The sequence below is a fragment of the Platalea leucorodia genome (genome assembly GCF_965183815.1).
Source record: "Platalea leucorodia genome assembly, chromosome: 8".
Taxonomy (NCBI): domain Eukaryota; kingdom Metazoa; phylum Chordata; class Aves; order Pelecaniformes; family Threskiornithidae; genus Platalea; species Platalea leucorodia.
Genome location: NC_138830.1, coordinates 140,382 through 167,567, shown reverse-complemented (window position 1 = coordinate 167,567; position 27,186 = coordinate 140,382). Strand labels below are relative to the sequence as shown.

At 45.0% G+C, this 27,186-nt stretch overlaps 2 protein-coding genes across 3 annotated transcripts; one reads left to right on the top strand and one right to left on the bottom strand.

Moving 5' to 3' along the window:
- The first annotated feature begins 3,581 nt into the window (after positions 1-3,581).
- On the top strand, positions 3,582-17,205 carry RFC4 (replication factor C subunit 4). 2 transcript variants are annotated; one of them, XM_082319410.1, is made up of 10 exons: positions 3,582-3,795; positions 4,395-4,473; positions 9,152-9,231; positions 10,446-10,565; positions 11,469-11,612; positions 11,903-12,023; positions 12,478-12,603; positions 14,248-14,328; positions 16,112-16,228; positions 16,970-17,205. In XM_082319410.1, the coding sequence occupies exons 1-10, from the start codon at positions 3,662-3,664 to the stop codon at positions 17,063-17,065; spliced, it is 1,098 nt and encodes a 365-aa protein (XP_082175536.1). In that variant the 5' UTR covers positions 3,582-3,661; the 3' UTR covers positions 17,066-17,205. The 2 variants fall into 2 exon arrangements, with proteins under 2 accessions (XP_082175536.1, XP_082175537.1); XM_082319411.1 differs by lacking the exon at positions 16,970-17,205 and adding an exon at positions 16,638-16,721.
- Positions 17,206-18,067: 862 nt separating this feature from the next.
- Positions 18,068-25,642, bottom strand: EIF4A2 (eukaryotic translation initiation factor 4A2). Its single transcript, XM_082320541.1, has 11 exons — positions 25,319-25,642; positions 24,184-24,229; positions 23,964-24,096; positions 23,563-23,702; positions 22,210-22,378; positions 21,903-22,012; positions 21,633-21,776; positions 21,091-21,228; positions 20,718-20,807; positions 20,399-20,478; positions 18,068-18,874 (listed from the first exon to the last, which is right to left on the bottom strand). Exons 1-11 carry the CDS (start codon positions 25,345-25,347, stop codon positions 18,730-18,732), a joined length of 1,224 nt encoding a protein of 407 aa, XP_082176667.1. The 5' UTR covers positions 25,348-25,642; the 3' UTR covers positions 18,068-18,729.
- Positions 25,643-27,186: the final 1,544 nt, after the last annotated feature.

Genomic DNA, 27,186 nt, shown 5'->3' with positions numbered 1-27,186 from the left:
ACATCAACCATTCACTGTCTGTGCTCCGGAACAGCTGTCCTGACACAGACGGGGGCAGTACCCCGTCTGTGGGTAGGACCATTAATATACCCTTAGGAAGAGTGTATGAAACAGGCCACTGAAAGAGAGAGTCCCTCTCCAGTACTCCTCTCTCAGATGGCAGTGGTCTGTAGTTCGTGGATCTTCTGAGCTTAAGTTTGCATTTGCCTGATCATATTTAATACTCCATTTCTTCATGAATCTGTCTTGTTATGTTTTGAATCTATTTATGGCATAAAGTTTCAGAGCAACAAGATTTGCAATTTACATATGCATTCTGTGAAAAAAAAAAAAAACACAACCTCTTTTGGTTTTAAATCTGAAGCCTGATATAGTTCAATTTCAGGCCTCTGGTTCCAGCATCTGAAGAAGGAATGAATAATTCCCTATTCGCAGTATCCATCTTAGCCATAACTTTCTGTACAGAGATCATATCCCTCAGTCACTCTTTCCTGAGCTGAGCCGAATGCTGTTCTAGTTACTATCTCTTCATAAAAAAAAGCCAATGCTTACCTTTCAACTTTCTTGCCATCTTGCTTTGGATCTTCTCTTGTTCATGCAGCTCGGACAGTGAAAACAGCCAGTTTCAGTCTGCTCAGTGTTGCTGACATAATTCTGACAGAAGTCTTCCAATGCTGAAAGTTATTAGATTAATGTTTGCTGTTAAACTTTTAAGAAAATCAATATATACCTACTCCTATTGCATTCATTTCTTTCAACACTTTCTAGCATCTTTCCTCTTTTAAAACAAAGCCTGAATTTTGGACAAAGCTGTTGGACAGTGATCCTGTAATTTTTAGGGTCAGCTTACTTCCTAAACTCTATGTAGTTTATTTAAAGGAAGCCACTTGTCCACTTTCAGCATCATAAAAAAACCCAAGCTCATCTCCCAGGAAGCATTAATGCCAACTGGCTGAAGGTCTAGACCGATGGATGCATGGGCAGCTCTCCATGAGAAGGCAGAGTAACTTATAAACACAGATGTCCTCCCCCTAATCAATTCTTCTGCCCTGCTGCTGTCCCCAACCCCTGACACATTGGTCTTCCGCCAGATGAGCTCTTGAACCCTGCAAATGCTGGCATAAGAAGACTGGGAAGGAAGGGGACCAGGCTTCCCATTTAGATCAGCTCAAGCTGCCAAAAAACTGCCCTGCCACCAAAAGATGCAGTCTTCACCTCCCTACCCATCCCACCACATGCTCCCACCTCTACCTTCTGTTTGCTATAGCAGTAGTGCAGTGTAATGGATCATTTCACTGAGCTGTTGGATCTGCTTGTACCAGTTGTGAAACTAGACCTGAGGTGCTTGGAAAATGCTAGGGTTCAAGTGTGGCTGGAGGACCTGGCCACGATGAGAATGGAGAAGGTTGCCTTCAGTCAGCATCAGTAATGAGGCACCTGCCACTTGGGTAGTACGGTTTTTAAATACCAACACATCATGGGTTGTACAGCTTTATGAATTAAAATATATAAATAGTCTTACACAAGAACAAATCCAGCATGCATCAAATGATTAGCATTTTAAAGCTAAACTGGCCTTTTTATGCATTGGACTAGCAGTTTCTACAGGCCACATTTCAGGAGCACTGATAAGGCTAGTGAAAAACACAGTCTTTGCCATGGAAAACACTGGGGTCACGCAAATGAGAGGCCATCATAACTGTCTGAGTTTGATCTGTTGGACCTTAAGATGGTGAGTGAATGCAATTCAACAGAATAGAGCAAGCATAATTTTCAGTCCTTGTATATCCGAGGGGAAAGGAGAGAAAAACAGGGAGCAATAGAGAGGAGCTTGGGTTTGATTATTACTTTCTGGAATTTTTAACTTTTATTAAGGTAATAAAAGAAAAAGGTGTGTTATGAAGTTAAGTCAATGTAGCAGATAGGAAGTTCCATTGCTGAACTGAACCTGAGGCTCATACATAGCTGATAAAATGCTCAAATGCCAGGTATATTTGAAGTGGCCCCATTAAGGAGAGTGGATCAAATAGGCACCACCAAATAGAAGGAAGCTTCAAAAATACAACAAGGCTTTATATAGTTTCAGAAAGAAAGCTAATCAGTTCTAGCCACTTATGCTTCCTCACCATTTCCAAGTTACCGTGACTTGGAAGTACCAAATAGAATCACAGTGGGGAAAAAAAAATAGCATTGCATTTTCATCTAGAACAAGATAACTTCAGTAATTATATGTGTGGGCATTTTTTGCTGCTAAGGCTGCGATCAGGATTTCATGCTTCAATAGCAGAATGCCAGATGAGAGGAAACAGCTTATTTAAAATTGCCCAGACAAGGATTACAGGCTTGTCTCACTGATAGAGTGATGTATTTTCAGCCTAAATTCTTCCCTGCATCTCCTTTTCCAAAGACGGTTCATCTGTTGCCATAGAGACCATTTCCAACCCACTCTGCTCCCTTGCACAGGTTCTGTTCTGGGCGATCGCCAGCAGGGCTGCCCAGGCCGGCTGTGCCGCCTGCCCAGCAGAGCTGAACATCTGCAACCACACCATATACAACTGCTGGCCGCAGAATTGCTTTATTTTTTTATCCACAAAACTGGGAGGATAAGGTGTAGCTACCCGGCACATGAAAATGTGGGCATGCATCACGACTGCCAAATCTACTAGGATGCTTTTTTGTCCTTTAAAGGGAACTGTCACATCAATCACACCCCTCATTTTCTTCCTGGCTTTGCTGTAATGGAGATTATTAGAAATAATGGGAAAACCAAAAAGATTCACCTTCGCTTCACTGGCAGCTTTTGCACAGGTAACCCCCGCGCCTGTGCACCTGGGGTTGTTGCTCGCAGGGCGACAGCAAGGGCCGGAGGTTTCACAGAACCACAGAATCCCAGGTTGGAAGGGACCTCAGGGATCACCTGGTCCAACCTTTCTAGGCAAGAATTTGCCCAGTACAGACGAGATGGCCCAGCACCTTGTCCAGCTGAGTCCTAAGCGTGTTCAGTGTAGCAGAGTCAACCACTTCCCTGGGGAGATCATTCCAATGACTGACTGTTCTCATTGTGAAAAATTTTCCTCTCGTGTCCCATCGGAATCTCCCTGGGAGTAACTTGTACCCGTTACCCCTTGTCCTCACCATGGGACTCCTTGTGAAAAGGGAGTCTCCACCTTTGAGCAGTGCTGACCTTACGATCGCACACCGCCAGGGGCAGCTGGGGCAGGACAGGGCCGGGGGAGACTGCGGCCTGCCTGGGTTTCACTCCGGGCAGCAGAGGCCCCTCCGCCGCTTGCTTTCGCCGCTGCCTTCGCACAGCGCGGTTCTTTTTTCCGCTTGCGGGGGAAGGGGCGCTCGGGAGGGACGGCGAGGAGCGGCCGCCGCGGGGCGCCGCGCTGAGGGGAGGCGCGGCCATGGCGCCCTGAGGCGACGCCCCCGCCCCCCCGCGCTCAGGCACCGGCGCATGCGCAGCGCTGGGCCGCGCGGCGCTACGGCAGCGCCCGCCTCCGCGGCGGGGCCGAGCTCTGTGGTTGGCCCTCGGCGGGCGGAAGCGGCCCCGCCCCCGGCCGGTGGCGGGAAGGGGTGGCGGGGCCCGCGCCGGGGCCTGTGCTGCGTTCGGCCCGGCGGCCGCGCTGAGGCGGGCAGGCCCTGAGGTGAGGCCGGAGCCATGCAGGCCTTCCTCAAAGGCCCGTCTTCCATCAGCACCAAGCCCCCCGCTGCCAAGGAGAGGGGCGCGGCCGGCGCAGCGGGGAGCAGCGGGGAGGGCAGGAGGCTGAAACCCGTCCCCTGGGTGGAGAAATAGTAAGGGCCCTGCTGGGCAGCGGGGGCGCTGGCCGGGGGGGCGGCGGCTGGGGGGGGCGGCTCTGGAGGGGGTGTGTGGAAGAGGGAGCGGGGGCGCAGCAAAGGGGGTTACAGCTGCGGTGCCTCCGCCTGGGAGCACAGCGTTGGCTTTTCCAGCTGGAGCGGGGAGCCAGCGCTGTGAGCTGCCGTGAGAGCCCCGCGCTGGTGGGGCCGAGCAGAAAGCGCCTCCGCTGCCCCTGCCAGGCCGTGCCGTCTCATCGCGGGGGCTTGGTGCAGAAGTGCGCGAATTGCTTGGTGTCTGAGCTCACGAAGTGGTGAAATACTGCAGTCTGCAACACAGTTCTGCTTCTAAAAACAGCTCAGGCTGGTGTTTACAATAGAAATAGACAAACAGCTTCCTCAGAAGTTAGATCACTGCAGTAATACAGACCAGAGGCATTAGACAGATTTCATGTTATGATTTTGACCCCAACTACAAAATTCACTGTAATTCTCTGGTACCCGATGTAATCAGAAAAGGAAATGTTGTTTTTCTCAATTTCAGTTTTCTTCTGAAACTTTGTTAGCTAATAAATTGCATTTAATGTCTTTTTATTTAGTCGCCCCAAAAACGTGGATGAAGTCGCCTTCCAGGATGAAGTTGTTGCTGTGCTGAAAAAGTCCTTGGAAGGTGCTGATGTAAGTGTAATGATAGCATCTACCCAATCAGTATGCTTAGGCAGAAAGTTTGGCCAGTGGTAACGAAAACTTCTCTTTCCTAACTCAGCAATGATCATTTTTACAGTCCTACTTTACAAACAAGCTAAGTGGCTTTCTTTTAGCGTGTTGTGATATACGTGTAAAATCTGTGATGTTTCCAGCCCTCTAAACGTTGTTAAATTGTCAGCTCTGTTGCGCAGTTTGGAATTTTTCTGGAAAAGCTTAATTGGTAAATTTACTGTTAGTAGTTTCAAATCTGGAAAGGCTTTTGTTGTGTCTACGCTACTGTTCAGCTAGTACTTTTGACATCCATGTTTAAGAGGAGAGGGGAAACTTTTCTTTCATAGAAAAGTCTGGATTGCCAGTCATTCCTAAACAGTTCTAGTGATGTATCAGTGCTTCTATGGAACTGCTAAACATTAAAACAAATACATTGTTTGCTAATGAGGGAAGTTTAAGTTTTAAGTGCCAGGTCTGCTACTTAGATAGTGATCCCCAGACGTCTTGGGTTAAAGTTTCCGAGTAAGTCTCTTTGGCTTTAGAAAGCTACATATGACAATTTCACTAACTTTACTGTGGCGTTGGCATCTGTGACCTAAGAATATGAAGAGGATGAGCAGAGCATTTTCAATTGCTTTTGTTTACACTTGCATTTGCTTTTGGATAAAAATTTAATAAATGTTCATTATGAATGATGGTTATTTCCTCCAAACCAGGTGATGGGGAGGTGGAGGGACTGAAGGGAGAGATAAAGTAGGTAGCCAAGAAATGGCTGTGCTTTCTTGCAAGTCTGGACAATTCCTTCCTTGGGACGTGCTGAGGCTTCTTTTTGCTCCATGTTTCACCTAGAAGGGTCATTCTTGTGCTCCAAAAGCTATTTCTGTTTTCATGGACTGTTAACGCCAGCAGCGGTTGGTGGATGTTCTGAAAATGACATTTGTGATACGGCTGTCTGCTCACCAAGAGCTCAAAGGAACAGTTAGGTCTTTTCAGAGTTTTATGCAAGAAACCTTTCATTTGTAGTATGCTCTGATGCGCAGTGTGCACAGGTAGTCTTTGGTATTTGAAAATTTTATCTTATGACAATTTACTTTGCAGTTCTGCTTTTGACTAATATGAGTCTATTTCTACCTGAAAATATTCATTGAATCAGAACTTGCAAAAGCAGAAGTACTTTATTTGTTTGAGCATAGGGAGCCAAAATGAAGCTGGTACGACAGAACTGGGAAAGACTTGTATAATTCCTTCCTTTAGTTCATGTCTCCAGATTCAGTTTACTTTGAGAATGCTGTTGTAATGTGACTTTGTCGTGTAATGTTGTACCCGTAGAAATCTGGGTTTCAACAGCAATGCTGCTGTATTATATTTGTACAGTTGAGGTAATTGGTGAGGAACTACTAACAGCTAAGGAGAAATGAGGTGCTGCCACCTATTCTGTCTGCACATATCAGTCATGTAAGATCGCTTAGGTGATGGGTTGTGAGGTTCTATTTTGAGCAACAGCTATTTAAAACTTTACAGCTTCCAGATCAGCAATGTTTCTCGGATTATGAGCCTAGCACACTTGTGTTGACTTTTTGCCTCCTGAGTTGAAAAGACAAATTATAACTTCTGCTTACAGTTACAGGCTTTGTATTTTGCCATAGCTACCCAAACTCAGCAAGGCATTTGAGAACAAAATCATGCAAGCACTTTTAAAATATTTGACATTTTTAAAATTTGAACATTTTTGTTCCTTCTTGAAAGGAATTATTCCCTCCAAAAGGCAAAAGTGTAATTTAAACTCTGAGGTGTCTGGTACTTATTTGAAAAGTTCTTATTGAATTTGGAGATATGGGGAGACCAAAGAAACAGCTATGACCACACTGTAGGTTTGTGTAATGTGCTTTATTTAAAGCTTAGTGTTGAAAACAGAGGACCAGTCTTTTGTTGATTGGCCTGTAAGTATTTGCGGGCCTTGGTTTGGGAGCTGCTAAATGGAGCTGGACTTTTAAGTCCTTGATATATCTCCATCTGTAATAGCAAGCGTCTGTCTTGTTATAAACTGGGGAGACCAGAGACCAAGTGGTTTTGAACTGGAGAAATTGATTTCTGTCTGCCAGGACTGTTGATTTGTTGTTGCTTTTTGCAAAGAGACTGACAAGTGTCATAGTATTCTTTAATTTTCATTTACTTGATGATATCTTAATGACTGAAAAGACAGGTATAGAATTATCATTGCAATTTACGTCTTCGTTTGTACTGAAACTTCTGGAAAAGGGCTTGGCGTTTGCGCTATATGTGGTAACTTTCCCACAAGCAGGATGATGCCTGCAGGTGTCCTGCTTACCCCTGGCAAGCATGGAAAAATGGATAACCAGATCAGGTTGCAGTCTGTTTAAAAATACTGCCACAGTTACATAAAGGATTAGGCCGTGCTTGGTGAAAAAGTAGTGTAAATACTGGTGATAACCTCAGTGAGAAACAAGCAGAAATGAGGTTGAAACAGAAACAGCAGTAAAGTATGGGTTTAGTGGAATTAGAAAACAGATCCTTATTAAGACTTTTTACCTGCTAATGCTTGTTTTGAGAACTAGTAGAAGTGTGAACTAGCACAGAGGCATAAAATTATGAATCTCCATGAAAATGTCTGTCCTTGCAGTGTGCTAACCTAACATGGTTTTTGGTGAATTTTCAGCTGTCATTCAGTAAACATTTCCTCTCCCTGGAGCTCTCCTAAAAGATATGGGGGGATAATAATGTTGTGGTATCTAATTAAACTTGAAAAAATGTTTCGTACTGCTGAATGCTGTTTATCTTTTAGTAACTAGGGAAACAAGCAATGAATGGTTGGCAGAAAGAGCTTGAAATGGATTTATTTACTATAAATTGATTGAAGATTGAAATTCTTCTATCTGTTCTTTTACAGTACATACACAGTTGAATCTGTTCTCTATGTGTTATCTTAGTTGTTAAAATGGGATGCTTGTTACCAAACTGGTCTGTCTGTATTTCATTTTCTGATTACAGATTATATACTCCTGCATTTTTCTCTGCTCTTTGGATGTCTTTGGTTTTGCTGTTCCCATTCTGTCTGCATTGCTTGCTATATTCAGCATAAAATTCTCTACTCTAATTTTAGTTGACTCTTTTTAAAAAAATAGAACACTTATTAAGGGCTGGAAATCAAGTCAGACTGAGAGGTTTGTCTTTTTGCTGTTGATTGGAGGGGACTCTTGGATTCTTGTTCTAAGAATGTACAACTGGAACATCCCCTACTGTCAAAGGCAGCAGTCTTAAAGTGCAGCCTGATAATTTGGAAGAGGGATTACTTGAAATAGTAGTATAGAAAGCTATCACTCCTATGCTAACTAGAAAGCTTCTTGATTTGAGCCAAAATTTAGTCATGGCTAACTTATACAAATTTGGTTTATGCCAACTTTGTTCTTTGTCCCTGTGTTGCTCTGATATATTTATGGAGATCAGTCATATTCCCTCTCTGCTTTTTTTTATTGGTGAGCTAACTAAATCAAACTCTTTAAAAAAAGTCACTTCTCATAAGATAGGCTCTTCTCTCCTTTAATCACCTTTCCCAGTTTGGATTCATCATCCTTGACTAAGGGTGACCTGAACTGTCTGTGATGAAGTCCTGCTAGCCCCGTGTTAGTATTAGTAATTTTTCATCTGTATCAAAACTGCACGTCCTAGCACCACATGTTACACAGGCTTATGCTGTTCCTCTGACTGACAGACAAAACAAAGTCAGGTTGGATTTTATGCCAGATGATGAATTCCAGGCATCTAGCAGATACTTAGTTATATTCTCAAATTGTGAGATTTTATGCTTTGTGCTGCTAAATGTCATCCTATGTTATTACTGCGGTCTTTGCTGTGCTGCTTTGATCTTCCTGTGTCAGCATGTTTCTTTAATGCATTCCTATTTTTTCTGCTGAGGTTATTAATTAAATTATTTGAAAGATCAGTTAACCTAATCTCTTTAAGAAATGCCACTGGTCTCCTTTGAAAAAATCCTGGGATGGATGTAGGCATTTGCCAGCGCTATGCATTCCAGTCAGCCGTCGCAAGGGTCTCTGTGATTAGTGTTGGGGTATGTCTGCGCTGCACGCACTGCAGTATAGCACAGGCGTTCACAAGCTACCTTGTACTTATTACAGCAGAGTTAGCGGGAGCACAGAATCCTCAGCATGGCTTGAAAAGGCAGTCTGGGGAGCTGAGAAAGTACAGGATAGTTAACCTGTGCCAAATTTTGTCACAGCTGCACTGCTAGTAGTATCCAGACTGTTTGAAGGGCATCCTTGGATAAATTTGTATGTCACTGCAGTCATAACAGTGAGTTCTGTAGGCATTAGTAATCTCAGACATGACCTGGAGGGAATATATGAAAATAAAATATAAGTTGAACTATCAGTTTCGATGAACACGTGATGGTGCCACCAAATACTGGCTTGTTCATGCTGCGTTAAAAACAGCAACTGTTTGTCCTCCTTTAGAGCACTATGTGCAATGACCTAGAAGTGAAAGACTTGGTATTATTTACCAGGAGGAGCAGACAGTTTCTGTTCTATTAGGTGCTCAGATTTTTAGTAGGTTTTCCTGTTTGTGGTTTGTTTTGTTTGTTTGTTTGTTTGTTTTTTTAAATGGTGCCTTGCTGTTTCAGCTTCCCAATCTGTTGTTCTATGGCCCACCTGGAACTGGAAAGACTTCCACTATTTTAGCAGCTGCTAGAGAACTCTATGGGTAAGCTGGAATCAAGTTGCTTTGGTGTAATTGACTATCGCATGTCTTCTACTCAGGTGACAGAGTGCCTCTGGTCATTGCCTGTGCTCATGGAGCTTCTAGGTGTTTTTTGGGAGTATCTTCACATTCTAATTCAGCTCTAATGTGACATTTCTTTCTCATTTGTCCTGTCACAAGTCACTGATGTCTGTTACTGATATAGACTTACGCCACTTGAGACTAGCAGCCGTGTAACCCTATAGCAAAGAGTATGAAAAGAAATGGCTTGCATATGCCTTACTGAACTTTGTAAAGGAATTCCAATTTTAATGGTATATTCAGTAAGTTGTTAGCTACACATGGATATCAGCACTTCATAAAATGTCTAAATCGTAATCTTTCCGTTATGCACCATTGAATTGTGTCAGGAAGTAATTTTGGGAGTCAGGCTAAAATTCAGCATGTGTACGTTCATCAACTCACTTGTAACACTTGGGAGTTTTTTGAGTAGTGAATTCAGTGACCCATAAGCAAAAAATGGTTGAGAAGGTGGTTTGATGTTATGGGCAAATCTAATGTTGACTTTAGTCGTCCATGTCTGTCCGTCCGTCGTCGTCGCCCCCCCCCCCCCCCCCCCCCCCGCCCATCTTTAATTTTTGGCTCATGTTGTTTTTTGGAAAGAACCACTTCTAGTTTAGTAGTAGAAAGACAACTCCGCATTGTGTGTCTATTTGAGTTCCCAAAACTTAAAATCCACTGTTTTGGTTGGTTTTGTTTTGGTTTTTTTTTTTTTAATCAGAGGTGCCTATATTACACATTCTAAATTTCTTTCTCGTAATATTGCAATGGCAGAGCACCGTCAGTGACTGTATCTGGGAATTTTACTGCTTCTTCCACATTGCTCGCAGCATATAAGTAGAAAGGCATATAATATAGTGCTCTCAACTTGTGAAGCCAACTTCCTGCCTTTTTTTTTTTTTTTTTTTTTTTTTCCCCCTAGATAACTGATGTAATTTTACACTTCATTGTTTTCTGCAGTCTGGGAGGCAATTGTAAAAATAGCTAATGGAAATTCATACAAATTTTAACAAAATCTTTTAACAAAGTATGTTATTTAGTAATGCTGGCAAAAATAATACCTGCCATTCAAAAAGGGCAGAAGGTGTCGTTGATATACTTTATAATATATCATTACAAGAGTTAGCAGCTAACATGTTGTAATAAAAATTTTGCAGGCCTGAATTATTCCGGCAAAGAGTCCTTGAGTTAAATGCTTCTGATGAGCGTGGAATACAAGTGATTCGGGAAAAAGTGAAGGCTTTTGCCCAGCTAACTGCATCTGGAAGCCGTTCGGAGTAAGTGCTGGATCAAAGCTGGCTCTGTTTGATGGACTCTCTTGCTTAGGACAAAGCATGTGGCTGTTTTTGTTTAGGTTAACATTATAATTCTAATATAAATGGTGGGTCAGCACTGCCCAGAAGTGTGCAACACAAGCAGTGCTTTGGCTAAGCTTTGACTTCATGCAGTTGCATGTTGAGAGTTGGAATTCCTGGGAGGAGCTTTTACTAGTGCCCTTAGAGTTAGAGAGAGGCAGACAAGGAAAACCCTGAAAGATCGAGCCTTCGGGATTTGGTGATATGTTGTTGCCTTTGCAAATGTTGTCTGACTATCATATAAAAGCTGCTTTGGATAAACGGTGGTGGAAGTTGCTTCTCTAGTACCTTTAATCTGCAGCATCTGATACAAGACGGGTGCCAGTTTGTGATATGCTAACAGGATCCTGGTGTTAGGTGGTGAGCAGCCCCGTACAGGTGAAGCCGTATGTGTGGAAAAACAGATTGTGGAACATAGCAGAAAGAAAGTGCATGCCAGGGCTATCTGGCCCACAATGGTCTTGTGTACTGAAGTTGGTCTGTTGCAGTGTTCTTTGAAGTTCAGGGAATCAGGAAGCCTGTAAAAAGAAGTGCTGCATTAGTTATTAAAAGAAGAAACTTAAAGCAAGAGTACGTACTTTAGAGGATTCTTCCAGTATTCAAGTGTCGGTCTTTCTATGGGAACTCAGTGCCCCCCTTATTACAAATATTAGTCTGTTATCTAAAAATAATTGAAAAAGATTGAACCTCTGAATATGTTCTATTTTTCCTGTATAAATACTTAAGTAAAATATGACTTGCGGTGGTTTGTTGGTTTTGGGTTTTTTTTTTTAACTTGGTCTATACATTGCATGTCTCCTGGATAACAGATTTCTTATTTTTCAGTGGCAAAGTTTGTCCTCCTTTTAAAATTGTAATCCTGGATGAAGCAGACTCAATGACTTCAGCAGCCCAGGCAGCCTTAAGACGCACAATGGAAAAAGAATCTAAAACAACACGTTTCTGCCTTATTTGTAACTACATCAGCAGGTATGCGTGGAATTTGTTGCTTATTTGGACTTGTTGCTCTTCCTATTCTGTACTCTTTTTTTTTTTTTTCTTTTCTCCTTCTTCACTGAGAGGTTGATACCTAGTTTTCATAGTTAATAGAGATGTAACTATGTGAATACAAGACTGAAGACAATGTTTAGGTATCAACTTTTATTTTTTACAGTGTTGCAGTTTTAAGATTATGTTGCCCTTTTCTGCCATGATAGCTTTGTCTATATGAACTTGACCCATGCATTCATTTACCAAGGACTTACCTTCCTCTCTTTCAGAATAATTGAACCCTTAACATCTCGATGCTCCAAATTCCGCTTCAAGCCTTTGTCAGACAAAATCCAACAGCAGAGACTATTGGACGTTTCTGAGAAAGAACATGTGAAAATCAGTAGTGAGGTAACGTCATGGTTGTCATGTAATTTTATTGCTTAATCCAGTGCATAGTTGCATTACTGTAAAAGGGGCTAAGTCAGCGTACTTTTCCAGACTGCTCAATTGTATTAAATACAATATATAAATTCATTTAGATATTATACTCCTCTCGTAGATGGGATGAATTTTAAAGTCTTCCTAAAACCAGAGAAATGTCTACCAGAGAAGATCGAAGTAAAACTGTAGGGCTTTTTGTTCTGTGCTGAGTATACTTGCATTAAACTGTGCTTCATTCTGAAATTGCCAGCACGCATTTATATTAGTAGAGAGGTTGCTTTGTAACTTGTGTATTGTGCCTGTCTGTGACAATCTGCTTTCGGCACTACCTGATGTTTTAAAATCAATGTGCTGAGAAAGCGTACTGGATTTTAATTAACAGTGAACATATAACTTGACATTTTCTGACGTTGTTTTTCAGGCAGTATCTTACCTTGTTAAAGTGTCAGAAGGGGACTTAAGAAAAGCAATTACTTTTCTTCAAAGTGCCACTCGTCTAGTGGGCGGGAAAGAGATCACAGAGAAGATAGTCACTGAAATTGCTGGGGTAAGCTATGCTTTACAATTTCTCCTGTAATTAGCCTGAAAAGCATTTGTGTGGTAAGTGTACTTGCTACCTGTATCTACCTTTGCTCAAAGTTTGGTTAAAAAAATTGGTTTATACCCATTAGTATTGCAGTATGGTACTGATACACTATCCACCGGAATTTTAAAGACTGTCTGATTCTGTACACTTATTACATAGCAAGTTTCTGGCAACTTATTCTGTAAGTCAAGGAAAACTGTAAAATAGTCTTATAATTCAAACTGAAGTTGAAATATTCTGCCCATGAATGCAAAATAGATTGTCTTTTCTGGGACAGTAGACTGGAACGTCTTTTTGCTGCTTTTATATATATGTGTGTGGTTGTGTGTGTGTCTTTATGTGTATGTGTGTGTATGTAAGTATAGATCATTGCAAAATATGGTTTGGAGATACCACAGGGGAATGACTTTCAGTAGCAGCTCATTTTCAACTTAACATTCATTTTCAAGGATCTGTGTAGATCTTGCTTTTTAACAAAACAGCAGTGATTTCTTCTGGAATGACATCGATAATACTGACAGGGACAGGAGATACCTGAGAGAAAATGCATTTAATAAAACCTGTGTGAAGGTGTTTCTATAGCAACAAAACACTTACCTCCTAAAGCAAGAAATGTGAGATGAGGAGCTGAAAAATAAATGGGCTTTAATGGTGGACACCCTTCCCTTGAAGGTGCTACCATCATAGCTAACTGTAAGGGTTGTGAGGTTTGCACTTTGATGGAACCAGAGGCAATTGCTACTGTGCATGTTTTATAGAACAGTTTTAAACCATTTTCTGAGTGAACTCATTGTTCAGTTTTGTGTATCTAGCTGTAGAAAAGAGCTGGATTTCACTTACAGGTATCTGTAAATCACAATTTCTAAGAAACCTGGCAGAAGTTGACTGTAATGATAGGAAAGAGAAGCATGAAATTCCATTATTGAATAATGCTTGTTTAATCCAAAGGAACCCAACTTTACATCTTCATAAAGACTTCCACGTTCTTGGTCGTACATAACTTTTGTGACCCTGGAGTGTGACCTTAGCATGAAAGATTAATAAAGAAGCTTTGAAACCAAACTGTCCAGACACTCACCTGACAGGAATGACAATGAGTAGAGGGGAGAATGTGGGCAGTGCTTCCCTGCTCAGAGCTAAATAATGGCATCTGTCAACTTTTTTTTTCTTCTGATTTATTGTCTGATCTTGTTGCATTGGGCTTTTTTTGCGTCACTGGAGAGAAAACTGATTTGCTGTTTTGCTTGGGTGTAGAATGGTACAGAAAGCATTGGCTGATCTACTTGTTGAAGTAGGTCCTCTACTTAGTCAGTGTCCTGACTAAGCGATAGTGTATTGGATTTATGAAGGTGACTTTGACAATTCACTATCATTATATAGTTTTTATTGTAATATCACCAATATAGGACAAATATTACAGCCTAGCTCTCACTCTTAAAATTTAGCTAGTCTGTCTTATGTACTTGCTTGAAAGTGGTTGGGTGTGTAGAGAAATGAAATGCGAAAATGGCCTCCTTCATAAACGGTTTATATCTGTTACTGTAAGTATCAACTTCAATTTTAAGTTTACAAAGTTGAAATAAGAAATGTAACTTCTTGTTACAGGTCATCCCTAAAGAAACAACTGATGAGCTGCTATCTGTCTGCCAGGGTGGTTCATTTGAGAAACTGGAAACACTGGCAAAGGTAGAGTCCTCTTAGTGCTCCAGCCTGGATATTTTTCCAGGTCACTGCCCTTTGAATCCTTGCTGCTGGGCCGCAGCTGAAGAACGTTTGGCCTCAGGTCAGTTAGGATGCACATTTCAGGAAGCATGTCTTTTCCCAGTTAGTGCTCTGATCTTTCCCTTCTGTAGAAGAACTGTCAAAGCTGCAAATAAGATTCCCTAACAATGTGACTCTGGCTTTCTCCTGAGTTAAACTGATGACACGTGGAGCTGTTGGGCTGAATAGGAGTAGGAATTCCTAGCAAGACACTTGGCTCGGGCCTGTAGAACTGCATCTTCAGTGGACTGGTCTCTGTACTAGTCACCACCTTCGTTACATGGAAGCTGTGTTAGATGAGAGGTATCTGAATAAAGCTGCAATAAGTCTTCAGTTTTAAAATATTTCATGTTGATCTTACAGTACCCTAGTGAGTAGGTTTGTCTTACAAACTGCAGTGACTTAAAATAGATCTTGCTGGAGAAGGCACAAGCTACTGGTTTATAGAGGTGGATTTATTTTCTTTAATACAGAAAAGGTTCTTACTCTCTTTGAAGAATGGGAAGTTCCTAATCTCGTGAGTTTAAAGGAGGCTCAGACAATCTTGGACAGGATTTTAAATCAAGGAGTTGTCCCTGACAGAGGGGAGCATGCCATGGTACCACCGTTCTCCAAGTGAAATGTTTCATGCCTGTATGAAAAGGGCCAGTATTGGTCAGCCTCCTGCTTTCTACTTGGCTGAGCCTCATCAGATAGTGTCGGCAGGACCTCTGGCTTTGAACCTGGATTTATTCTCCCGTAAACTTGCAGCAAATCTTAGAATTGTTGTGCCAGGATTGGTACAGGTGTCACTGCCTTACACTTTCACATTTACTTATCATGATGTCTGATAAGTGTTGATCTAAAGAGGTGATGATATGGATTTTCTAAACCCTTAGAGCTGACACAGTCTTTCATCAGACCATGACCTAATCTCATGTAGTAGCTTGGAACTGTTCTCCAGTTTCTGGAGTAGGTGGGGGTTTGTTTCAGATGTTAGGGCTCAATATGCAGTTGACACAATCTGAATGCGTACTTCTGTAAAGCATGGGTGTATGTTTTGCCGTACAGAAAAATAAGGTTGCACCAACTCTTTTTCTGTTTTCATAAACTTCTCTCTGCCTAAATGGCTTTGTGGACTACTGTTCTCAGTATTTGCTGATTTTGTAACTGGGCACTCCTGATTTTTAAAAACAAACAAAAAATGCTATCTTTAGTTGCCATGGGTTTTAATTTATTTAAAAAGTTTTGGCCTTACAGATCTCTGTATGCCTGAGGGTAGCAACTACCAGATGAAGAAAATAAATCAAAGTAGGTGGCACTTTAAAATGCGAAAGCTGTGAAATTGCCACATGATGCTGTGGATGCTGAGCCTTCCTAATTTTAGAATAAGATTGGACAGGTTCAGTGGAGGTTGTTAAATGCTTAAAATGTCTCTAGCTCACAAAATCCCCGAGATGTAAATTGTCAGAAGCTGGAAGAATATTTGGGCAAAATCATTGCTATGTGCCTGCCATGCTCTTGCAGTCTTTCCTAGGGGCTCACTTTGGGTCACTGTCAGTCAGGACACTGGACTATATACGAACTACTGACTTGTCCTCTAAAATGTAAAGGTTCCGTAATAAATTTCAGTAGTCTTTCAGTTCAGACAGGATTTTTCAGATTGGTTTTCCAGTTTGTGGTGTTTCTGCTGCTGAATTGTTCCCATTTTCTTCTATCCCTGACACAGAATCTCATTAATGAAGGGTATGCTGTTGCTCAGCTTGTAAACCAGCTGCATGATGCTGTGGTTGAGAGCAAAGATTACAGTGACAAGCAGAAATCTGTCATAGTCGAGAAACTTGCGGTAAGTCTGTAGCTTGAGTTAAAAAAAAAAACACATTAATCTCCACTGATTAATTTTTGTTTACTTCTTGGCAGATAGATAGAGTTGAGCATACATAATCATTTCATTTTTAGTTCTGAATGTTTTCTTGGTAGAACCTAAACTTTTGTTCTGAGAAACATCACGAGAAGGAACTGAAATCCAGTTAAGCGAACTATTAGCTGTATGATATTGTTCTAATGGTGCTCAAGCAAGAGGTTTGTGGGTTCGTTTGGGTTTTTTTAATATAAATTGAGAGGGAAAATTAAGGCAAGATTTTAAGTCAGCACTTAAACAAGTGGGGAACTGCAAAATGCAAGTTTCTGTTCCGGTGTGTAAAATATGCCTCTCCAAAACAAAGAGTTAATTAACTTGCTAAATTTTGACCAAGACAAGACAGCTGTGGTGGAGGTTTTGCTAAATTCACTGCAGAAAGGCAGACGGCGCCGATGACCTGCAGAGTGATGCTCCTCGCAGTTAGCTGCAGTGCAAGTGGTGCATCCCTTGCTGTGTGTGAACTGTCGCGTCTTGGCCTCCTCAAGAAGAGGGGGGCCAGAGAGGTAGTTTTTCCCAGTCTGGAACGATGGGTATGTGCTGTGTGACTGCTGGAGAAGTCGTTGCCCATTAAGTAAACAGCTCGCAAACTTCATCTTGGTGTTCTCCATTGTAAGCTACGAGAGCGCTGTCCTGAGCACCACCATTTCAACTCTGCTCGGTTTGCAGGACGTAGACAAGTGCTTGGCAGACGGTGCTGACGAATACTTGCAGCTGATGAGTCTCTGTGCCCTTGTGATGCAGCAGCTCACGCAGAACGCTTAAACACTCCCCAGCAGCGGCTGGCCGCAGAGCAGCTGTTTGTCTCATGGGTGGCTGAGCTTCTGAGAGCACGGACCTGGGTGCTTTTGTACTGGTTTTTGCAATAAAAGGACTGCACAGCAGTTGGAAAAGCTCATGCTGAATATTTGAATTTTTGTTTTTTACGTTACGTCTCTAGCTGCTGAGGGGCCAGTAATGCTCCTGCCTTGTAGTTCGTTGTTGTACATATGGAAAGGTAAACGCATCAAAAATGAGTGTATACATACTATGCTCAGCCATCACCAGCATAAAGCAGAGAAAGGAAGGATGAGTTGTTCCTTTCCGCCCACGTTGCTTGGTTTTGAAAACGCAGCTTGGCAAAAGGATCAGAAGGCAAGGCTTCGGGAGGAGGGTCCCTTGCATTGGACCCTTCAGTGCTAAAGGCTGCAATGATCGCCTTCTCATCGCCCTTTCGCTCACGCTACCCAAGAAAAAACGTGGGGTGAAGCGTGGGCGGGGGCTCAGAGCGTGGCTAAAGAAGTTGCCTAGATTTTCCTCAGCATCCCCATTCCGTTCTTGCTCACAAACCCAGTTTTTAGAACCGTTACCTGCGTGAAGAACGCAGCTCGCGGCGGCGGCGGAGCGCCTTTGGGGCAGTTCCTTTCACAGATGCTACTTTGAACGCCCTTGGATTCCGTTTGCTTCCACGTTGAGCTCTGTACTGCCCCGCTGCCCTGAAGGCAGGAGAGAGCGTAGCTGATGCAGGCAGGGGCTTTAATCAAGTCGGTACCCATTATTAAGTGAGCTGTTTTCCACTGATGGCAGGAAGGGTACTTCGGTGGTGTGCCCCCCGACCTGTGGCACATCGAGCCCACCATCTGCTAGCCCAAGGTGCCGCTCCAGCCCCAGCCCCTGCGCAGCTGAGGAGCACCCCCAGGCCCGGGCAGCAGCTGAGGCCTCCAGGCAGCTGCCCTCCCCCCGTAAGCCAGACCCCCCCAACCAAGAAGCAACTATTGACAGTGGAAGTGAATATAGAAGTATTTTATTGAACATTCAAACTTCATTAAGACATGTGCAATATGGCAAATTTTACTGGGTTTAACCCTAACTAAGACAATAGTATGATTGCTTGTTTGCTGGGGCTTAGCAACAGGGTCCAGATCACACTTACCACTAATTAAATACTTTATTGAATAAATACATATGAAACAAAAATGCATTTTAATGCTCTTATAAAAGTTTAGAGATTTTGAAAGGCCTTTCCAATTCAATCTGAAGTGTAAGTACATACAGTAAAGGAAGGTAGGCTAGTTTAACATAATTGGCTGACTTTATACAGCACTTATATCTTTTAGTCCATAAGTAAATTATTAAATGATAAAGAACATCTAACACAACCACTTCTACGGAACTAGGAAATAAATTTCTAATAAAGAAAAAATTTACAGACCCCATGACTTTCCACCCAACCCCAACAGTCTAACCCTAAAGTGGATAAAGCCGATGGCTTTCCCCACAAGAGCTCACGACAAAAAGTCGCTTTGCTTATCAAAAATCTGTATTTCTGATCCGTTATGAGCATTGAGACAAGATTCAATATATCCCCAAAGAAAGAAGCACAATGCACGTTGTGAATCGCCTGTTCAGCAACAGCGAGCACTGCATTCAAAACCACCTCATCCCAGGGATTAAATGAGATCAGCCACATTCATCGGCATCTCCTCCACTGTAGTATTGTAGAAAGTCTCAATGTCTCGCAGGATCCTCTTGTCCTCTTCAGTGACAAAATTGATAGCCACGCCTTTTCTGCCAAAACGACCGCCCCGGCCGATTCTGCACAAGAAGAAAGCACATTTCCACGCGTTAACTACTGTCATCAGCCCCAAGCCTTCGCAAGATCCATTCATTTCATTAACTGCTGTGCTTTTATCTGCCACTGCCCAGCTTACGCTGCATTTACAGGACCAGCCGCTACCAAAGTCACGTCTGGTCGGAAAAACTAGCAGTTAGTGCCAACCGTACAGAGGAAGCGTCCATCCTACGGAGAGTAGCAGAGCAGAAAAGGTTACTCTGGGCTGCAAAGTAAGACCTTTATGCAATGGTTGGTTCTGTGGTAGGAAGTCCTAGATCCCCCCGCTCCGTTAAACTAACGCACCCATGCCGCACACGTCCAATCCCCAGCACGTGGCATAAAGATAAGCTGCTGTTCAAAAATCAGGCTGTTCCCACGTTAATCCAGTTATATCCAGTAACATGGAACAGCACGCGCAACTTGAGCATTTCAATTCGATGTAACTGTTTCCAGTGGGAAAACTTAGGGTTTGGGGTGTTTTTAAACACAGAAAAATCCAAGCTCAGCATTTCTGTGAAAGCCCAGGTCAGTCACTAAGGCGTCACAGTCCAGTTTAGTTGCACCCGCCATCAGTTCTACCTTCCTGCAGACTGCACGATAGAGCACCTCGTCAGCAAGAGCTACACACACAGAAATGGCTCACAAAACTTAGTGAATAATCATGACAAAAGAAATATATAAATACCGACTCGCTCTTTATTCAAACTGTGCCGCTTACGAATCCACGTCCTAAATTACGTCAACGCCGTTTCTGAGCACCATCTTGTGTCATCAACTGCTGCTATCGACTCCTGTATTTTTTTACATCAAGTAACAAAGCACAGTTTACTCAATTGAGGGACAGTCACTAGAAGCAGTTAACTAAACCTAGGGAAGCAAAACTCATATGCTACCAGAAGACACACCACAGAGGAAAGAACGCCACTGTAAGAGGAGCTACCGAGAGCAGACGCGGCACACGCAACATGAACGCAGCTGGACCTCCAGAAGCAAAGCCAGTCCTGCACAACTGGCTTGCTAAGAATATTAAGGTCCAGTCACTGAGCAGCAGCAGCGACTGAAGATGAGCTAGGGCCTACAGATCGGGCTAACCCTGCTGTCAAGACGCCATGCCAGTAGCGGCTTTTGTAATCACGCTCCCCAGCCTACGTGACAAAAAGGCAGCGCAGTAGCTGGCAATTTCCCTGGATCTCAGCAATGCACCACTGAGGGGCCATCACTGAACTCATCACACATCTAAGTTTTCCCACTGCTTCGTTTCGTTGTCAAAAAGTTCTGCTCCTCCCTCGTTTCAGAGCCACAGCTGTGCAAGTCAGGGCTTTTTTAAGAAAAACCACAAGGAGTTTAGTTCCCGCTAGCTCTTTAGCAGTTACTGTATGAATGGATGCGTAACACCTCCTGTTTTATAAGGACTAAAGGGAAGAACGGGTGAGGTTCAGTGCTGACCTCTGTAGAGGACATGACACTCGGTGGAGGGCACGAACTAGAGGACAGAGCCAACTAACCTGTGAATGTAGTTTTCACGATTGGTCGGCAGGTCGTAATTTATAACCAATGAAACTTGCTGCACATCAATGCCACGAGCCTGAAAAGCAATACGGAGTCTTTAATGCAAGTCACAGGCTCTAGATTACATTACTTATCCTATGCTTTTGTCGACCACAAGGTTAGTGATGAACTACAACCGTGTAGTCCATAGTGGAGCGTAGTCTTTACTCTTCCAAGAAGCTCCGAACAGTTCAGGCTACAAGAACCTTCACTGAATTATGAAGCTTTTGGCACCAGACTTAAACAGAAATGCGTTTGGTGTGAGATAATACTCACCAGCAAGTCAGTGGTGATCAGGACACGGCTTGAGCCTGACCTAAACTCCCTCATGATAACATCCCGCTCCTTCTGGTCCATGTCACCATGCTGCAGAGTTACAAAGTCAGAATTACTACAGTTCCGATACTCCAGACTGGAACGTCCTTTAAAAACCAAAGTGATGTATGAAACCCAGCGTCCCTACCTGCCGGGGGAACAAAGCAGGTAGGGATAGAAGGAAGCATTTTTCTTTAAGCAGGGGGAACGATAATACAGCACTGCACAGCTATATTATAACTTTCCTGCTTTTCGCTCAAACGCAGCTCATTACGATTTGCTTTTCAGTATGTACGTGGCATTTCAGAAGTTACGTGGAACTGTCAATTCTTACCAGAGCTGAGACTGTGAAGTCCCTGGCATGCATCTTCTCTGTAAGCCAGTCTACTTTTCTCCTTGTATTCAGAAAAATAACAGCCTGTGTAATGGTCAGTGTCTCGTACAAATCACAGAGAGTATCCAGCTTCCACTCCTGAACAGAATAGAGGAGATCAGGAAACGCGTCATGCCGCTGACAGTTCAGTATGTAAGAAGAATCCCAAACAAGGGCAAAACTCGGAAGCAACAACCAATTAAGCATGCTCTAGTGTGCAATTATATTCAACGTGACCTGAAAGGCTGGAACAAGACATCATCAAGCAAACCTTCTGCATCAACTGTTGCACCAAATCTTAAGACACAGGACACTGGACATTAAGAAAGAGGTCCACCCTAGTCATTTTTGACCCAGTGCATAGTTGTTCTTCTTCTTGCGTGTACTCTACTAGCATTATCACAGAAACCAAAGCTCAGCCTTGGTTTCTGCAATTTTAGCACAGTGCTTTAACAAGAAGGTACTGAACTCGTCCAGCCCGAGCAAATACAACCGATACGAACCTCTCTTTCCACATTAATGTAGAATTGCTTGATACCCTCCAGAGTCAGTTCTTCCTTCTTCACCAGAATACGTATGGGATCTCTCATGAACTTCTTGGTCACTTCCAATACATCCATTGGCATTGTAGCCGATAGCAGCACAACCTAGAATGCATTACTGTTAGCACATGCCTAGGACGCCAGCTTAGATTTAGACAATTCACCAGTTCTCAGCTGTGCTGTAACCAAACCTGCGTCCATCAATTTAACCATGCAAAAGGCTTTTTTTACCTGGATGTTTGTGCTTAGCTTTTGAAAGATCTCATAAATTTGATCCTTAAATCCACGGCTCAACATTTCATCAGCTTCATCCAGAACAAACATTTTGATCCATTTAGGTGCTGTTAAAAAAGAAAGGAGTATCTCATGAAGTCTCAGAAACACACCAAATACTGTTATTAATGTCACTCTCCTTTAGCAGTAGCCTTTCCAGTACCAACTCTCTACAATGACAGCAAGTGCACTACTTAAGCTCCTACTGGGTGGGAAATACATATTGGAAATTTATCATCGAGAGCAAAATGAAATTCATACTTACAAAGGTAGCGCCTGTTTAACATATCAAACACGCGTCCTGGAGTTCCGACCACAATGTGCGGAGCCTCAGCCTGAAGTTTTTGCATTTCATTGCGAACATTTGTACCACCAATACAAGCGTGGCATGTTGCTCCCATGTAGTCTCCAAGGGCCAGAATTACCTTTTGAATCTAAAATAAAACCCTTCCGTTAGTAGTAGCTCCTGGTACACTGAAGATTAAGCCCTGTTATCGTTGGTGCTTATGGCCTTGGGAAGCTAACAGAGCAAACAAGGATTATGCGGCTCTGACAGTTAGAAAAGACAGTTGCTAATGATTTCGCCCAACTGCTTGTTATTGAAGTTGTTCACTAGAACACTTCAAGTCGAGGGGCACTTAGGTTAAATTTTTGTCCTTACTAGTTGAACTCCCACCGGGCATCCGCTGTTATTAAGTTAAAAAGCAGGGCCTCCAGAAGTGAACGCAAGTTTTGAGCTGCTAAGGCCTGCATGTTAAGCACTTGCACGAAGTTCCTGAGAGTGTACAAGTGCACTGGTATATGCCAGGCTTTCAAACAAGTCTCACCTCACCAACATCTTCAGAGCAGAACAAAGGCTAAACGTTCTGATCAGTTTCTTGTTCCACTGATCTGCCTTTTTTTTTAATCATTTCTTCCTGTCTCATTTACTATGTTTAGTTTTACCTTCAAGAATCTTCAACATAGAACTGCCATCTCAATACATTCCAGTTGAAAAAGACAGGAAGTTGTATATAATCTATTTTCTACTCGATTTTGAGTTCTGATCACCATTTCATCTGAAGACCCCACATTACTGAGCTACATTAATCCTAAAAGTTAAGTATCTTGTAAGTTTCATTGAACACTCCCACTTAGTAAAACAGAACACCAAGCCTTGAAGGTGAAGTAGACATGCAAGAACATTCAGTCAGGAAAACATCACAAAAATACAAAAACAACGAAGCGACCACATGCGCACTGCAGTTTTCATGTTGCACAACTGCACGCAAGTTCAAATAGCTTCCAAAAAGTACGTTTTGTTTCCACTCAGAACACTGTGCTTTAATAACATATCTGCTGAAGATGCTCCCTCGGAACTCTGCGCAGCATAGCGGCTGGCTCCTGTGGCCCTGCCCCAGCACACCCTCCACGTGCACCAACTCAGCTTTTCAAGCGGGCAGAGAACTTGTGTGACAGAAGCCAGTTTATATCCCACGTTACTCAACACAAAAAGGGTTCTGAATGGATATTAGTTACAGCCCCTTAAGAAGTCTGTTTATTGTCTCACAGTTGTGAAACCTGAAATCTATGCAACACACAAGCAGCTTTTTTTTTTTTTTAACTACACTATCAATACCTGTTGAGCCAGTTCTCTGGTAGGGGCCAATACTAGTGCTTGGGTCTCCTTGAGATCAATCTCCAACTGCTGCAGGATGGAAATAGCAAATGTGGCTGTCTTGCCAGTACCTGACTGAGCTTGAGCAATCACATCATACCCTAAAAAAAGTAGGATACACATTTACTGCTCCCACACAGGTCATTCACGTTTAGTTTTATTTTATTCCCTTTGAAATAAGTGATCAGTATTAAGAGTTCTCTCCATTTCAGGTCAGCCCCGAAAGATGGTGTACCATCATATCACTTGTTCAGTAAGGATTAAAAACAGTTATCATTGCACGCCAACAAAACAGTGTATGCATTTTACAGCACTTTCCCAATTATCTGATGTTGATCCCCACAGATGAATCACCCGCATACCTTTGATGCATGGAATAATAGCTCTCTGCTGAATAGCTGAAGGCTTCTCAAAACCATAAGCATAAATGCCCCTTAGAAGGGATTCTTTTAAATTCATATCATCAAAATTGTCAACAATCTCATTCCAATTGCTCTGTAAAAAAGAAAAAATAGAAAATATTAAACCCAACACATATCTCCATCAGGGATTCAACTCTCAAGTCAGTTCACATGCGCTCACCTCAATGACACCATCGGGGTCCATTCCCTCTGGGCCGCCATGGTCTCTGTCACCAAACAGAACAAGCTGTTAGCACAGCAGCAACTAACATGCAGAAGCGAGCTGACGCTTTGGCTGCCAGAAGCCTCATCTGGCACCCGTGACGGATCCTTCTAGCAGGTGCTTTGGGGTTTTGCCAATGGAGGAACTCCTACCCCCTCCCCACTGGCTTGGGCGCCACTAACCCGAGGCCCCAGCTCTCAGTGTGACACAAGATCACCCAAGCCTTCGAGCCACAGGGAGGAAAGCCCCACCAGAAAAAGACGGCTCGATGCGGGTTAACAGCCTGGCCTGTAAAAACCCACCGGCAGGGCGAGGCCCGGCAGCGCGCAGCTCCCCCCCCCCCCCCCCCCGGCAGGCGCCTGTTCGAGGCGGGGCTGCGGGCGCTGGGCCCCGCAGCTGCGGGGCGGGAGCGGGGCAGGCGCTGCCGCTGCGCACTCGGCGCCGGCTGAGCCGCAGCGCCGGGGGGCGGGGGGGGGGGCGGGCTCCCGGCTCCGCGGCGGCCCCCCCGCCCCGCCCCGCGCCGCGCAGCTCTCGCGAGAGCTCCACCCCTGGGATTGCGCAAGCCGGGCCCCGCGCGCAGGCGGGGGAAGGCGCCGGGCGACCGCCCGCGGGCCGCGCCCCTCCCCCTCCCCGAAAAATGGTCTCGCCCGCGGCCCGGCCCGCGCGCCCGGGGCGAGCCGACGGCGGAGCCCGGGCGGGGGGGGGATAAAAGAAAAAAATCCTGAGCAAGGCTCAAAATACGTTAATTGCAACTCGGCTCAATGGGTACGATGAAATTAAAAATAGCCCTTTTGCAGGCGTGGGGGTCGCTAAGAAAATCAACCACGAAGAAGCGAACCCCGAGAAATGTAACTAAACCCCCGCTGAAGCGCGCCTAAGGGGAAGGACGGGACCGAAACGTCTAGAACCGGTGGGGGCCGGGGCACCAGGCGCTGTGTAACCGCAGCGCCGAGCCGCCCTCAGAGCGCTGTCCGGAGCGCGCAGGCACCCTCACACGCAGCCTCGCTTCCTTCCCTCCCTCTGGCCGCCTCCGCCCAACCCACCGAGGCCCCTTGCGAGGAGAGGGCCCGGGGCCCCGCACGCCGCGCCATACCTGCCGTAATCCGCGGAGCCGCCTGACATGTTCCGAACGCACGCTCTGTCCTCAACTGAAAAGGCAAGCCCTCCGCCGCGCCCGCCTTATATAGCCGCCGCGCTGCCGGACTCGTTTCGCTCTGCTCTGCGCATGGATATACGCCTCACGGCACAGGGAAAAAAGCACGGATCGCCCCAGACTGAGCCCCCTTCCCACGAGATTCCGGTTACCCCGCTGCCCGAGACACTCTGGACACGGAGCCTGAGCCGCTCGGGGCCACCAGCTCAGGGGATCGCGGAACTACTTTTTTCCTCCGGGAGCGGAAGGATATTGCACCACTGACTGCGTGAGAGGAACTCGCTCCTTCCTCCCGCTCTGCCCCCGCCCCCGCTCCTGCGCACGGGGTTTCCCGCTCCAGCCCCTGCTGCAGCGCGGGGGTGGGGGGGGCCGGCGGGGCGGGGGCGGCCGGGCCGGGCCGGGCAGCGCTCCCCGCCGCGGCTGCGTCCCCCCGCCGCGGCTGCGTCCCCCCGCCGCGTCGGTTAGTTGTAAAGCCCCGGTGCCTGGAGTCGGGGGCTGATGGAGGAGAGCGGCTTCCTCGGGCGGCGGGAAGCGGCCGGGGCCGGGCTCCTGGGCCGCGGCGCTCGCCCCCTCCGCCCGCCCCACAGAAACGGCTCCCTCTCAGGCCAAACGCCCCCGGGCGCTGCCTCCTCGCCTCCCCAGGAGGGGCCGGGCCGGGCCGGGTAGCGGGGGCAGCGCCGGCCGGCGGGGCCCTGAGGTGAGGGGGGGGCGGTGGCGCCTGAGCGCTCCCCGCGGCCCCGGCGCCGCTCGGCCGCGGCCCACAGAAGCAGGGGGTGGCCGGGTGCGGCGGCCGAGGGGCCGGCGGCGGGCAGGGGCGGGCGGCGGCGCTCCGGGTGCCGGGTGGCGGCTGGCCGAGTCCCGGCGGCTCGCCGCGGCGTGCGGACGGCGGGGGAGTTGCGAAGGGGGCGAGGGCGCTGTCGGGGGTGGCTGCGGCAGCCGGCAGCCGCTCCTCGGGCGCTGCTGGGGGGCGGCCGTCCGCCGTGCAGCCGTGCCCGTGAAAAACCCGTCGGGCCCGACCGCAGGGGTAGCGCCGTCCGCGGTAACGCAGTACGGGAAATGCTGCTGTGCAAACCGGTTCGATGAAACGATCGCCGATCGCGCCCGTTGCTCTCATACTGTTGTAGGAAAAAATACCGGTCGTTTTGATGCTCTTCTCAGGTTTTACAATAATCTGCTCGTCGATATTTCTTATGTAGGCAAATAATATAAATTGTAAGCAATAATTTGTGCCAGCTTTAGCGGGTTTGTGTGTGTCGCTTCTCAAACTTGTTTCCATAGTGATTATATATGAACAAATGGAGGCAGTGCTTGAAAAACTCGACCCTTTGCTTGTCTAGAATACTGTAAATTGTCTAGAACCATCTAGAATATCCGTAAAGGGAATCTCTGAAAGACTAAATGTGCGTTAGCTCTTCCTATGGAAGCATCTGCTCGGTCAATGTTATCTGCAGAAATAATGCATAGAATAACATCCATTTCCCAGCTAAATAATATGAATGCAGCTCCTCTGCCGACCCACCCTAATGCGCTCAGGTTTTGCCCACCCGTGCTGGGTAGAAAATATTGAGGATGCTTCTTGTATCTGCAGTTTAGACAGCCATGCACCAATAACCAGAGGCCTTTTTAAATGCGTGATAGCAGTTTGCATGGACCCATAAACCTCTGGTTGTAAAAGAAACAGGATGGACTGAAGAAAGAACATGAACGCAGGTTTGGGCTGGCACGGTTAGATTTCCCATTAAAAATGACTTGGGGTCTAAATGGAAGAAATAATACTACTGAACATTTGTTTTTATTAAGAATCTTGA